This window comes from Cynocephalus volans, chromosome 2 (genome assembly GCF_027409185.1).
Source record: "Cynocephalus volans isolate mCynVol1 chromosome 2, mCynVol1.pri, whole genome shotgun sequence".
NCBI lineage: Eukaryota > Metazoa > Chordata > Mammalia > Dermoptera > Cynocephalidae > Cynocephalus > Cynocephalus volans.
In genome coordinates, this window is record NC_084461.1 from 164,166,674 (window position 1) to 164,179,917 (window position 13,244).

Sequence of the window (13,244 nt, forward strand, 5' to 3'; positions counted from 1 at the left end):
ACTGCCAGAAGCTAGAAGAGAGACATGGACCAGATTCTCTAGGATCAGAATGATTGAGGCAAGCTCCTTTTGGAGCTCCCATCTGAATCTTAATTACCAGCCTTGCCCATTTATAGAATCAAAACTGCCATGTACAGACAAGACTCAGAATATGAATCCAAAAGTACAGGTGGTTTTAATCTGAAACATACTGTATCAGGTGCTCTTGCTGCAAAAGAGGTTGTATCTAGTAAGAGTATAGAGAGAGCAAGGAGAAAAGGTGGTGTTCACAACATGAGAAACCAAGGCCTGATGTTAGCTGGGATACTATGAACCTGGTGAGTATTAGTCTCTTACAGGTGGCAAATACATGGCTCATTGCCCTACAATGGCTGTAGAATTAAAATTTAGAATTTAATAGGGTCATGTCAATAGATTGTAATAATAACCAGTTTTTTATCTGGTAGAGAGGGACAAACAGTTTGTCCAACTGTGTAGTACAGTCTATTGAAGACTGACAAGTTGGTTTATTAGACGAGAATAAACATTTTTTAATGGCTTGTAAGAGAGATACCATATTAATTTCTCATTTGTTTAACCATTTAAAGGAAAATAGATGAATGATTTTTTCATACCCTAAAATGGATCTGCAAAAATAAACATGGGTTCTAGAATAGCAATACCTATGACAACTGAAAAAAAGTAAACTTGCTTATTAATATGCTGTACTTGGCCCACATTCGAATTTCCCCTTATTCTCACAATGCCCCAGGTTGCCAAACCAGGATTTAATAAAGAATCAGAATTCCACCTCGCAATAATGTGGATAGAGACCAATCTTGATCCATCAGGTCCTCTTCTCCTGGTAACAAGAATCCCTGCGGAGAAAACAAAATATATATTTTCTCCTTCTGTCCCTAGAGAATGACCGCAGAGGCTTGTGGGAAATGTAGTTTCGCTCTCCATTGACGTCACCAACACAAGAATACTGAACAACTATTCTAAGTTCCTTCTGTACACAAGGGGCTCGGATCGCTCTGCTATCTGGGAAATGTAGTTTCGCCCTACAATGAAGACAGCTGCACAGGACTATGGGAAGGGCTTCTGCGGGCTTCTTCTGCGCATGTGCGGTTCTGCGAACGTCGCCTACCTTGTCTGGGAATTCCGGATGGTGCAGACACCCGCGCGCTGCTCCTCAGATCCTGCTCCTGGATTGTGCTTCCCTGAAGGTGGGTGCGAGTGTGAAAGAGGAGCCCTGCGGGCCTCGGGGGCCCTGCGGAGTGGGATGGTGTCCCGGCACTTGGCGGGCAAAAGCGCCGTGGGCCTCCGGCGGACGGGCCCTGACGTGCGGCACGAGCGCGGGCCCGGGCTGGGCCGCGGAAGGGGCCTACGGGCTGTGCTTTCCACGGTGGCTCCGTCAGAAGACAGCGCTGCCGGAAGGCAGGCGTGCAGAAGCCGGCTCCAGGTGTCCCAGAATGGGGCCTCATGGCCAAGGTGGCAGTGGGGGAGGGGGCGGGGGTGTCTGAAGAAAGGGAACCTGGGAAGTGTGCGGGAGGTCACATTCCAGCTCCGCCATCCAGGAACCTAGTACCGACCTATAGGACGTTCGCTTTACCCATCTGTAACATGAGCGTGTTGACATTAGTGTATTGCCCCAAATTCCCAGAGAAATAATTGTGAGGTGTGTTACTCTGTGGCAGTTGTGTTTGTGAGGTGTGTCGGTGTTTCTTTAGGAAGTCAAGTTTCTGGTCTCTCCTGCCCTGTGCAGCCTGCCTAGCTTTCCTGGTTTGAATTTACAGAAGTTTATACAGAACCTTGTTTCCAGGGACAGTGACTTCTATGAAGGAGATTGGGGCACTGGATGGTGGTCCCATTTTCTTTGGAGTGAAGGTGTGACAAACTTTGAAGGACGGTGTCCTGTGAATAGAATTCCCGCCTGGGAGAACATCGTTGTGGCCGGAACCCTCTCAGTACTGCTTCAGTCCCAGAAAGGTGAAGATCCTACTTTTGCACAGCCTAAACAACAATTGTGTCTAGTGCTTACAGTGGACCACAGTTGTCCGATAATACCTTATTCAATAGCTGTCTTAGACTGGGTGACATTGGAAGGTTTGGGCCAACTTTAAGAAGGGAGAGGTGAATTAGAATGAGAAAAAGAGGCAAGGACCTAGGAGATGTTACTTATTGAAGGGGGTTTGAAGGTGTTCTGTGGGGTGCAGGAATAACCTGTCACAGTTGAGAGAATCTGTGTATAGTGCTCTCTGAACACACTTCCATTCCTTCAATCCTCCCTCATTGTTCCCAGTGTCTGAGCTCTCTCAAACCCAGCCTGTCACCAAATTTGGTATCTACAGATGTGCTGATGGTTTTCTATCTTCATAGTTCTTTTGCAGTCATTCAGAAATGGTTTTCCCTATATTTCTACCTTGTAAGAAAAGTGAAAATAATTGGACATGAGGAAATATGACTAGCTCAGGTTCACATGATTTGTTGATGTTAGACATCCTGACTTTATGGCTAGCGTTTTCCATTTTGACACATTTAAGTCAAAACAAGTGTTTGTTCACTTTTGAGATTATTTTTATAATGCAACTTAGAGCAAACGTTGCTTTAACATTGCCTTAAACATCCCTATCCATTTGTTTATTTATTTATTTGTTTGTTTGTTTATTATTTAGTTAGTTATTAGTTATGTATGTTCATGAGATACAAAGCTGATTGTCACCCCTTGTGCCCATGACGTGGGGGCCAGATTCATACTGGCTATATGCCCATTACCACAAATTGAATTTGTACCCTGTGTCCCCCACCCAATTATCCCCAACCTCCCTCCCCACTTCCTCCCACTCCACTTTGTAACCCATAGAATGTTCTCTCCCTCTGCAAGTCCAATGCACTACTGTGGTCTTTCTTTCCTTCCTTCTTTCTCTCTTAGCTACCACATATGAGTGAGTGCATGTGGTATTTATCTCTCTGTGCTTTGCTTATTTCACTCAACATAGGTTTCTCTAGGCTCATCCATATTGTTGCAAATGGAAGTATTTCATTCTTTTTTATGGCAGAGTAGTATTCCGTAGTGTATATATACCACAGTTTCCTTATCCAGTCATCCATCAATGGACATTTAGGTTGGTTCCATGTCTTGGCTATTGTAAACAGAGCTGCGATGAATATGGGAGTGCAGGTATCCCTTCGATATGGTGATTTCCACTCCTCTGGAAATATACCCAGAAGTGGGATTGCTGGATCATATGGAAGATCTATCTGTAGTTGTTTGAGAAACCTCCATACTGTTTTCCATAGTGGTTGTACTAATTTACAGTCCCACCAACAGTGTAGGAATGTTCCCTTCTCCCCACAGCCTCACCAGCATTTGTTATTCACTGTCTTTTAGGTTATAGCTAGTCTAACTGGGGTGAGGTGGTATCTCAGTGTAATTTTAATTTACATTTCCCTGATGACTAGTGATGTTGAGCATTTTTTCATGTACCTGTTGGCCATTTGTATGTCTTCCTTTGAAAAATGTCTATTCACCTCCTTTGCCCATTTTTTAATTGGGTTGTTTTTTTTACTATATAATTGTTTGAGTTCCTTGTATATTACAGATATTAATCCCTTGTCAGATGCATAGTTAGCAAAAATTTTCTCCCACTCTGTATGTTGTCATTTCCCTCTGTTGATTGTTTCCTTTGCTGTGCAGAAGCTTTTTAGTTTGATATAGTCCCATTTGTTTATTTTTTCTTTTGCTGCTTGTGCTTTCAGACTCCTGTTCGTAAAGTCTGTGCCCAGACCTAGTTGCTGGAGTGTTTCACCTATATTTTCCCTTAGTAATTTTACAGTTTGGGGACTTAAACTTAAATCTTTAATCCATTTTGAGTTGATTTTAGTGTATGGTGAGAGATGCATATTTAGTTTCATTCTTCTGCATATGGATATCCAGTTTTCTGAGCACCACTTGTTGAAGAGGCAGTCTTTTCCCCAATGTAGATTTTTGTTGCCTTTGTCCAATATCAGATGGCTATAAGCCTGAGGGGTGATTTCTGGGTTCTCAATTCTACTCCACTGGTCAGAATGTCTTTATAGCAGTACCATGCTGTTTTGGTTACAATAGTTTTGTGGTATAATTTGAAGTCAGGTAGTGTTATGCCTCTGGCTTGCTTGCTTGCTTGCTTGCTTGCTTGCTTGCTTGCTTGATTTATTTATTTATTTATTTATTTATTTATGCTCAGGATTGCTTTGGCTATTTGGGGTCTTTTGTTGTTCCATATGAACGGTAAGATTATTTTTTCCATTTCTGTGAAGCATGTCATTGGTATTTAGATAGGAATTGCATGTAATCTGTACATTGCTTTGGGTAGTATGACATTTTCACAATGTTAATCCTTCCAATCCAGGAGCATGGAATATCTTCCCATCTTTTTGTGTCTTTTTAAATTTCTTTCAGAAGTGGTTTGTAGTTCTTATTGTAGAGGTCTTTCACCTCCTTAGTTAAATTGATCCCTAGGTATTTTATTTTTTTGTGACAATTGTAAATGGGCTTACTTTCTTTATTTTTCTTCAGTACTTTCTTTGGATTTTGTCACCTCAATGGGTAAATAATTTAAGTATTTCTCACTTAATGTCAGTAACCTGTTCTTTAAAATTATAACTTTTGCAGGAATATATTGGGAGCAACTTTACATTATTTGAAATGGGAAAATTAGACTGTACTTCCCTTCTAATCAAAACCAATTTCTTAAATGTAACTAAAATGCTAGTGTGCTTCAAAAAGTTCGTGGAAAGATTTCTATTCTCTTTTTATTCTATTTTTCCCTGAACTTTTGAAAGTATCCCGTTACAGTGTCTTACTTGGTTATAAGAAACACCATTTTTATGTTGTATGTTTTTAAAGTAAACAACTTTATGTGATGTAAAAAACAGTACAAAACAAAACTTGTAACTTAGTTTACTGATGTGCGAATAGTTGTTTTTTATGATTCACATAGCCTCTATTAGGGCTAGAAACCTCGCTGAAGTACATGTAGTTAACATTGTGATTTTCAAAGCTTCTACCTGTGGCTGTGAAGTCATATTGATTGTATTTGACTTGTAATTTAAGACTTTCTCATCCACATAATTTTGTTAAAAGTATGTTTTGAGGGTTGGGGACTTAGATGTATCATTCAGCCTTTGCCATGTAAGAAACAAATCAAACCCCAATGTCTTGAAAAACCCAGCCATCTTATTTTTTTTGAAGTTCTATTGATCCCCATCTTGGGGTGCATTTAGATGGGCAGTTCACATTCTAGTGTTCCCTTGATTACAAACATGGATTTAGTCTCCTGGTATCTTAACTGAGGCTGTTTGGTTAAAGATGGCTTCACTCACATGTCCTGTGGTTTGTGCTGAACCCTGGCTGGGCCCTGTGTCTCTCCACGCTTCTTCACAGGATGACTGTGTTTAAGAGGCAAGCACCAGTGGCCAGTGCTTTTCAAACCTATGTTTGCATGACATTTTCTAATGTGCCACTGTCTAAAGCAGGTCACATGACAAAGACCAGTTTATTGTCAGAGCATACTATTTGAGGGCTTGGGTACAGGGAGATCAATATACCAGAAGAAATATACATTATGTGTATTTTGTTTACCTATATAATCATGAGCAAAATGTGCTGGGTTGCAAGATGCACACTATCCAGATATTTAGAAAACACTGTTTTAGAGTCATGTGCAAATTTAGTATATTAATAGAGTAACAGTTAATATAGTCAAACTATTTCTATAACACTAATTTTATTGACGTCACAATGTATTTTTCTTTGGTTTAAGTTATTAAGTTATATGTTTAGATAACATTGACTTGTGCTGAGTGAGTAGGTTGTGTATGTTTTCATTACCCAAAAATAAATTGTGTGTGTAATGTGTAAATATTAATATACTTGTAGCTGCATCTTTATTGGGGTCTTTGTTTCTCCTTATTGAGGCATAAAGGACTGTTGTCTCACAGGAAGTCTTTTTGTTTGTCTTTTTCAGCTAATAAGTACAGAGTTTTGGAAAGGAGAATCTAGAGCCAAGCCACAACAGTTCTCTCCTTAATCCACTCCATTCTCTTTTCTTCCAGCTATGCTGTCAGAGTGCACTATGGGTTTACAAGATCAACAAAAGGTGAATAAACCTCTGGTGAGTTTTTTTGGTTATTTATTACTCACTCTTTTTTTAAATTATATTACTTGTGCTTTATGGTGTGCATAAATTAAAACTGAAAAGTACAGATGAGTAAAACTCAACTTGAAAGAAATGTACATACATAAGATGAAGTTGGCATGTAGATAGAGCAGTTTCTAAGACCTCAGAGTCATCTAATTTGAATAAAAATTTGTCTCTGGTCTTTGTGATGTCATGGGGAAAAGGTAGACACCTTGTTTACATGATTGGAATGCAACCTGAGAAGAGAATCTGCCAAATTCTCTTGGGATATGATGACTCGGTGGCACCAAATTCTGCAAAACCATCACTATTAGAAAGTTTTTCACTTCTGACCTGGAAATCAACATTTCTCACTTCCTGCAGTGGAAGTAGTTACCTAGTTCTGAGGCATAAGTTGCTTAGTAAGCTTTATATAAAGTTTCTAAAATAAATCTAGTTCCAGGTGACTTTGGAAGACTCTATTAGATTCTTGGATAAAACCTAGAATTATAACCTAAATTATAGTTAAATCCCGTGATTATTCTCCAGTCTTTTTCTGCCTTGAGTCTTCTGCTACATTGTGAACTACTGTTCATGATATTCTCTTGGAAATTCTTCTGTGTTCGTTTATTAGTTTCTTTCATGACTTCTGCGATGGTTTTTCTCTTTTCTCCTGAGTTCTACTTTTTTCTTTATATAACATAGCTTATCAAAGTGCTTTATCCTGGGCCCTGTTCTTCTCATGTGAAATTCTTTTTCACTGATTCAGTCCTCTGTATTTTGTACTCTTCTTTCTCTACAGGTTGTACTTCATTCCTAGTCTATTGATGTTAGGTTGAACTCTGTTGAATGCTTGTTTGTAGCTGTTCAGAAGGCACCTCAAGGGGCTGACTTGTTAGCTCAGTTTTTTAGATCATGGTGCTTTAACACCAATGTCAAGGCTTCAGATCTCTGCACCAGCCAGCTGCCAGAAAAAAAAAGTCACCTCAAAGTCAACAAACCTAAATTAAAACTACTTCCTCCTCTTCTCTTATATGTGTTATCACTACCACCCAGCCACTGACACAACCACAAAAATGAGATTTCTCCTGGACTCCTCCCTGTTTCATGGGTCTAATTTTATCTTGTGTTAATTATTGCTACTTTTGTTTGTTTAGTCTTTTTATTTTATTTTGATTTCTATATACCCTGCCTATATAGGGGGAGATGCTGGTACTCATAAAGACAGTAACTTTGTTTGTTACATTGGAAATATCATTCTTGTAAAAACCTGAAGGTAATGTTTGCTGGGTTATTAGGTTCAATCCCTGGTGACCTATGCTTCTAGGCATCTGTGGCGACATCCTTAGGAGTCCAAGGGGATAAAGTCTTCAAGAGTTATTAGGACATGTTTGAACAACTGTCAATAAAAAGACATGGAAATAATAAAAATGGAAAGTACACATTTTCCTAATGTCTACCTCTTGCTTCTATAAATTTATATCAGTGATTCTATTTGTAGTTTTTATTAATATACAGTTATCTGTTTGTAGTTCAATAAGACCCATCATGTTTTTAAACTTTCTCATGATTGTATTTTATTCTTCTTCTGTTTCAGGTAATTACTTGAAAATGAATGAATAAAATGGATGTGGGCATTAGTCATCAGTATGTTTATGAAGTGGAACTGTAGCTAACAGCTAGTTAAGAACAAAAATTGACAAACTAGTTAACATTTACATTCACAATTGTAGTTTGAGATCTAACATCTTCACTATTGTAGTTTGAGATCTAACATGAGATGTAAAATGCTTCCTTTCTTTGTTTTGAGTGTAATATTCAGTGTGAACCTACATTGTTCATGTTTCAAATCAAAGCACTACAAAAGGTCTCTAATAAGTTTTTGGTGTTCCAATGATCTGCTGTGCAACAAAGTATCACAAAACTTTGTGACTTAAAATAAGAACATCTTATTACATGTCACAATGTTTTGGTTGAGTAAACTGGACAGTTTGATGTTGGTTAGCTGCTACACGGTATCTCTGTGCTAAGCTGGAAAAATTCTAGTGACTGGGAACATAGAGCAGACATCCAGCCCTCTCTGTGGCCATGTTGGACTTCCTCACAGAGTGGCATTCTCAAGGTATCAGGTTTGTCTGGCTTCTGCCTGAGCTAGTGTCCAAGAGGCCCAAGCAGAAGCTGAAAGGATTCTTGTTATCTCCACTTAGATATTAAAGTATCTTTTCCACCATATTCTCTTAGTCAAGCATATCACTAAGACCAGCCTTGATTCAAGGGGAAGGCAGTTAGATTCCACCTCTCAATAAGAGGAATAATAAGACTTTGCAGCAGTCTTTAATAGACCACAGTTTGCTCTCTGACCATAAATTTCTTCCACATGCAAAATATACTGTGCCACTCTCAAGAGCCCTAGAAATATCCTACCATTGTACAGTTGGCAAAAAGCCAAACTAAAGAAGCTCTGGGGTTCTGTCATCTGTTTAACATACATCCAGCTTACAATGAACAGACAGGCATGACCATGTGACTTTTCTTCAGACTTTTCTTCAGACAGGGTTGGTAAGAAGGGGCAGCACCCTGCAGGCACTGGTCTGAGTAGTTAATTCTTCCCATCAGGCACCTGCTTTAGTATTTCATTAGGGCCCATTCCTGGTCCCTGGAAAAGATGCCTTGTGCCCCTTCACTGTCTCCTCTGGGCACTTGCCATTCCCTGTCAATATCTCTTTTCCTTAAAAGCCCGGGTTTGCAGTTGACTGATTTTCTTTACCTATTTTTGGTTATTATATGTTGAGGGATCCAATGACCTTTTTCATTTTTCCTGACTCTGACCTTTTGATACAGGAAATTATCTGGTATAATCACTGCCATAAAAACATGGGTTTCCATTCTGCTAAAATCCATTAGACCAATGCTATCCCCACACATTCTGTGTCAGGCCCTTTGTTCTCTGGCCTCCCCTTCTCTCCAAGATGGCTATTTCCTTAGAAGTTTTATTGTTTACTGGGCACTATCTATGTGTCATACCCTAAGGTACCTAGAAAGCTAGAAATATTTTTGGTCTTTCATCTTTCTTGGGAAACACTGGGCTTGATCCTTGCCACAGAATAATTTAACAGTTTGAAAATATTTTTCTGGGAGAAATGGATTGCAAAATAGTTTAGTTTCAAATTCAGCAAGTCTCAGCTCCTCCATATTTTCTCTAAATTCTGTTTGAAAATTGAGCATCCTTCTTTTATTTTCTCAGTGAGAGAGAGGAGATGACAGTTAGCACTTTTCCCATTGTGCCCCAAAGTCTCAGACACCCTTTCCATTTTCTTTGTTATGGGAGGTGATAATGTGGCCCACATCCTTCAGTGTTCATTTATTTCTAGTAATTTGTCTTGAAGATTCTTTTGCCAGTATCATTATTTCCACTTAAGAATTTCATAATTTGTGTTGCTGTGGTATACATGTTTTCCATTATTTTACATTTAGTCTGTTTCTTTGTATTTAAAGTGTAGTTCTCTGGAAAACATATTGTTGGGTCTTTTCTATCAAATCTGACAGTCTTTGCCTTAAGTGGAATATTTAATGCAATTCCATTTAAACTAATTATTGATAAGTTTTAATTTAAGTGCCATTTTGCAGTTTTCTGTTTGTATTTGCCTCATTTGCCTTTTAATCCTCTGCTTTTTATTTTCTAAATTTTCATCAATTAATTTTTTTTATATATTTTATTTTGCTACATCTATTGGCTTTTAAAATTTATTTTTAATTTTGGTAAAAAGCATATAGCATAAAATTTACCATTTGAGTCAGTTCTTAACATTTGCATAGCGTTAAGTATATTGATACTGTTGTGCAGGAGATATCCCCAAGTTTTTTATCTCAGAAAACTGAAACTCTATATCCATTAAATGACAACTCCCAATTTCCCCTTCTACCAGCCTCTAGCAACCACCATTCTACTTTGTGTTTCTAAAATTTGACTCATCTGTGGGACCATATAATATTTCTCATTTTGTGAGTGTCTTATTTCATTTTGCATAATGTCCTCAAGGTTCCATGTTATAGCATATGTCAAGATTTCCTTTCTTCTTAAGGTTGGATATTATTTCTTTCTATATATATACCACATTTTATTTATCCACTCATTCGTGGCTGAACATTTGGGTTGCTTTCACCTCTTAACTCTGTGAGTAAATGCTTTTATGAACACAGATGTGGAAATATCTTTTTGAGATTCTGCTATTATTTTAGATATGTACACAAAACATGGGTTTTTGAATACTATGCTAATTCTATTTTTAATTTTTTGACAAGCCACTATAGTTTTTTTTTTAATAGGCACTGTACCACTTTACATTCTCACATAAAGTGAATTAAGTTTTCAATTTTGCCAATAATTGTTGTTTTCTATTCGGTGTAAAATGATATTTCATTGTGGTTTTGCATTTCTCTAATGATTAATGATGTTAAGCATCTTTCTGTGAGCTTGTTAGACATTGGTATATCAATTTTGTAGAAATGTCTGTTGAAGCCCTTTGCTTATTTTTTGATCATATTATTCATTTTATTGTTTACTTGTAGGTGTTTTTTAAATGTATTCTTGATGTCAGTTTCTTATGAGATAGATGATTTTCTACTTTCTTTTCTTGTTTTTGAGTTGCTAGTGTAAATAGTATTATGTTTTTTGTTTTAAATTTTATTTGATCATTGCTAGGGTATAGAAAAGTGATTAACTTCTGTATAGTAATGTTGTATCTTGTGACCGGTCTTTTGCTGTTGCCTTGTATTCATGAGACCATGAAGTTCACATGGAAGAGTTTAACTTCTTTGACATTTCAGTTAAGTACAAATTGAATACAAAATAAAACTATATTTTCTGTTTCTTTCTTATCTCGGTCTATATTGAACTTGTGTTTAAATTTGTTCATCTAACACAGTATTTCAGGTATGTAATTATACTTGTGTCTTCATGCCTGTTTATACTCTACTTAGAAAAGAAAAATCTTATTTGCACTTTTATCACTGGCAACAAAGATATTTCTTAAGGTATAAACTAAGTTTTGTAATATTATCACTCATAATTAATAACTTATTACAGTGCCAGGATATTTGTCCTTTGATTTTTCTTCCTCCCATTCTATGGAGTACAGAAAAGTGGCATCATATATATGACACATGCAACACATGAGCACACAGAGGTGTGAACTCCCAGATTTCTGTTTTGTTACCCAGGGATGTTGACTTGAGTTGAGAACTATGTGTCATTACAGGAGTTGGTGTCATTTGAGGATGTGGCTGTGCACTTCACTTGGGAGGAGTGGCAGGACCTGAATGATGCTCAGAGGACTTTGTACAGGGATGTGATGCTGGAGACCTACAGCAACCTGGTGTCACTGAGTGAGTAAAACTCCCCAGTGACTTTCAGAAGGAACAGTTTCTTTTTTGTTCATAAATATAGGAACAATTTATAGGGTTTCATGCTATTTTGGTAAGATTACATTACTTGAAAATGGGCTCTCTTTATCATGAGGTTCAAATCGGCTTCTTTATTGCACAACAACTGATGCTGAGCTCCTGTCATTCTTCCAAGGATCAGACTTAACAGTTTTACAAAGTCCTACATTACTTTCCATTAACAGAACACTGTGCTAAAAAAGCTGAGGTGATTTCAAGTTAGAACAAGGAGCAGAGCCATGGAGAATAAAAGAATGCCCAAACCAGATCCTACAACGTTAGTCAGCACATACTGTGTAGAAGCCAAGAAAAGCCCATTAGATGTTGGCAGTGTTCAGCTGTTTCTGGAAATGCTTCCCCAAGGTGCAGACCTGAGGATGGCTCATCTGCAAGCCAATATTATGTAATTTCTAAGGTGGGGTGTCCCATGTACGTCCCAATATTTTATTTTGCTGAATCTGTTTTATGTGTTCCCAAAATCTAATTCCTACATTTCTCTGTTTTGACATTTATTTTTCCTATTTGCTTACTTAAGATTTTCAGTTGTGCTTTTGTCCTCAATTCTCATATACATTTTTTTCTTCATACTGTATCTGTTTTTTGTTGCTTATAACAGAATACCTGCAGCTGGGTAATTTATAAAGAAAAAATTTTTTTTCTTACAACTCTGTTCTGGAGGCTAAGCATTCCAAGTTCAAGGGGTTGCTTCTGGTGAGGGCTATTTTTCTGGTGGGAACTCTTCACAGAATCCCAAAGTAGTGCAGAGTATCACGTAGCAAGTCAATAAGAAAATAGGAAAAGAGGTACAGCAGTGAGCCTTGTATCACCACATCAGAAATCATGGAGCTGAAGAGAACACTGCATGGGAGAATGGAAAGGGGTAGTCCTTGACTTTGAAGGAAAGCCAGGAGATTCTGGGTGCCAAGTGCAAATGAACTAAGGGTTTCATATTGAGGGGATAAGATTGTTGTTTGGGAGTGGAGTTCAAAGTTAGAATTTTTCTGTTTTTGTGGAAATGATTTTTAAAAAAATGAGAAATGTACAGGAGACTCTTATTTTTATGAGAATAGAAGACCACCAAAACTTCACTACACAAAACGAAAGCTATCACAAGAAATGAATTATGAAGTGGTGGTCCATGTACCAGAAATTGGAAATAGAATACAAGTTGATTTGAGAAGGAGTTGAAAGAACATTTCTCAAAGATTTTGGGAACATCCTTGGATGCAGAGCCAAATATTTTGGAACAGAAGTGGGTGTCTAGGATGAAGAACTGAAGCTTCCTTTATTGTAATAGTTTATGAGAAGCAGAGGAAGTCAGGTTAAATGAAAAACTTGGAGGAAGCTATCTTTATCTAGGGTGGAGAAAAGGATATTTTATTATTTGAAAGTTTCCACATTTGTATGCCATTTTCTAAGGGAGGAGTATAAAGCATATAAACATAAATGCAAAATCCTTATCTTAAGCCATATTGCTGCATATGTGATAAAAAAATTGGCTCACCTCTGTACCTGAAAGTAGCTGATGAAGGAAAACCTAGCCAGCTTAATAGTGAAATTATGAGAAAATAGCAGCAGGATACAGCCACTATTATAAAAATAAAACAGAGAAAATGGTGTAAAGAAATGAAAGGTGCTTAGTTGAAAACTACAAGTAGG

General features: G+C 37.6%; 1 protein-coding gene across 1 annotated transcript in view; it reads left to right on the forward strand.

Annotated features, from left to right (window-relative positions):
- Positions 1 to 1,048: 1,048 nt before the first annotated feature.
- Positions 1,049 to 13,244, forward strand: part of LOC134370673 (zinc finger protein 717-like) — a 51,734-nt gene continuing 39,538 nt past the window's right edge. Inside the window, exons 1-3 of the mRNA XM_063087697.1 lie at positions 1,049 to 1,208; positions 6,079 to 6,137; positions 11,402 to 11,528. Of these exons, the coding sequence (XP_062943767.1) occupies positions 1,049 to 1,208; positions 6,079 to 6,137; positions 11,402 to 11,528 (346 nt within the window). The remainder of the gene's footprint in view (positions 1,209 to 6,078; positions 6,138 to 11,401; positions 11,529 to 13,244) is intronic.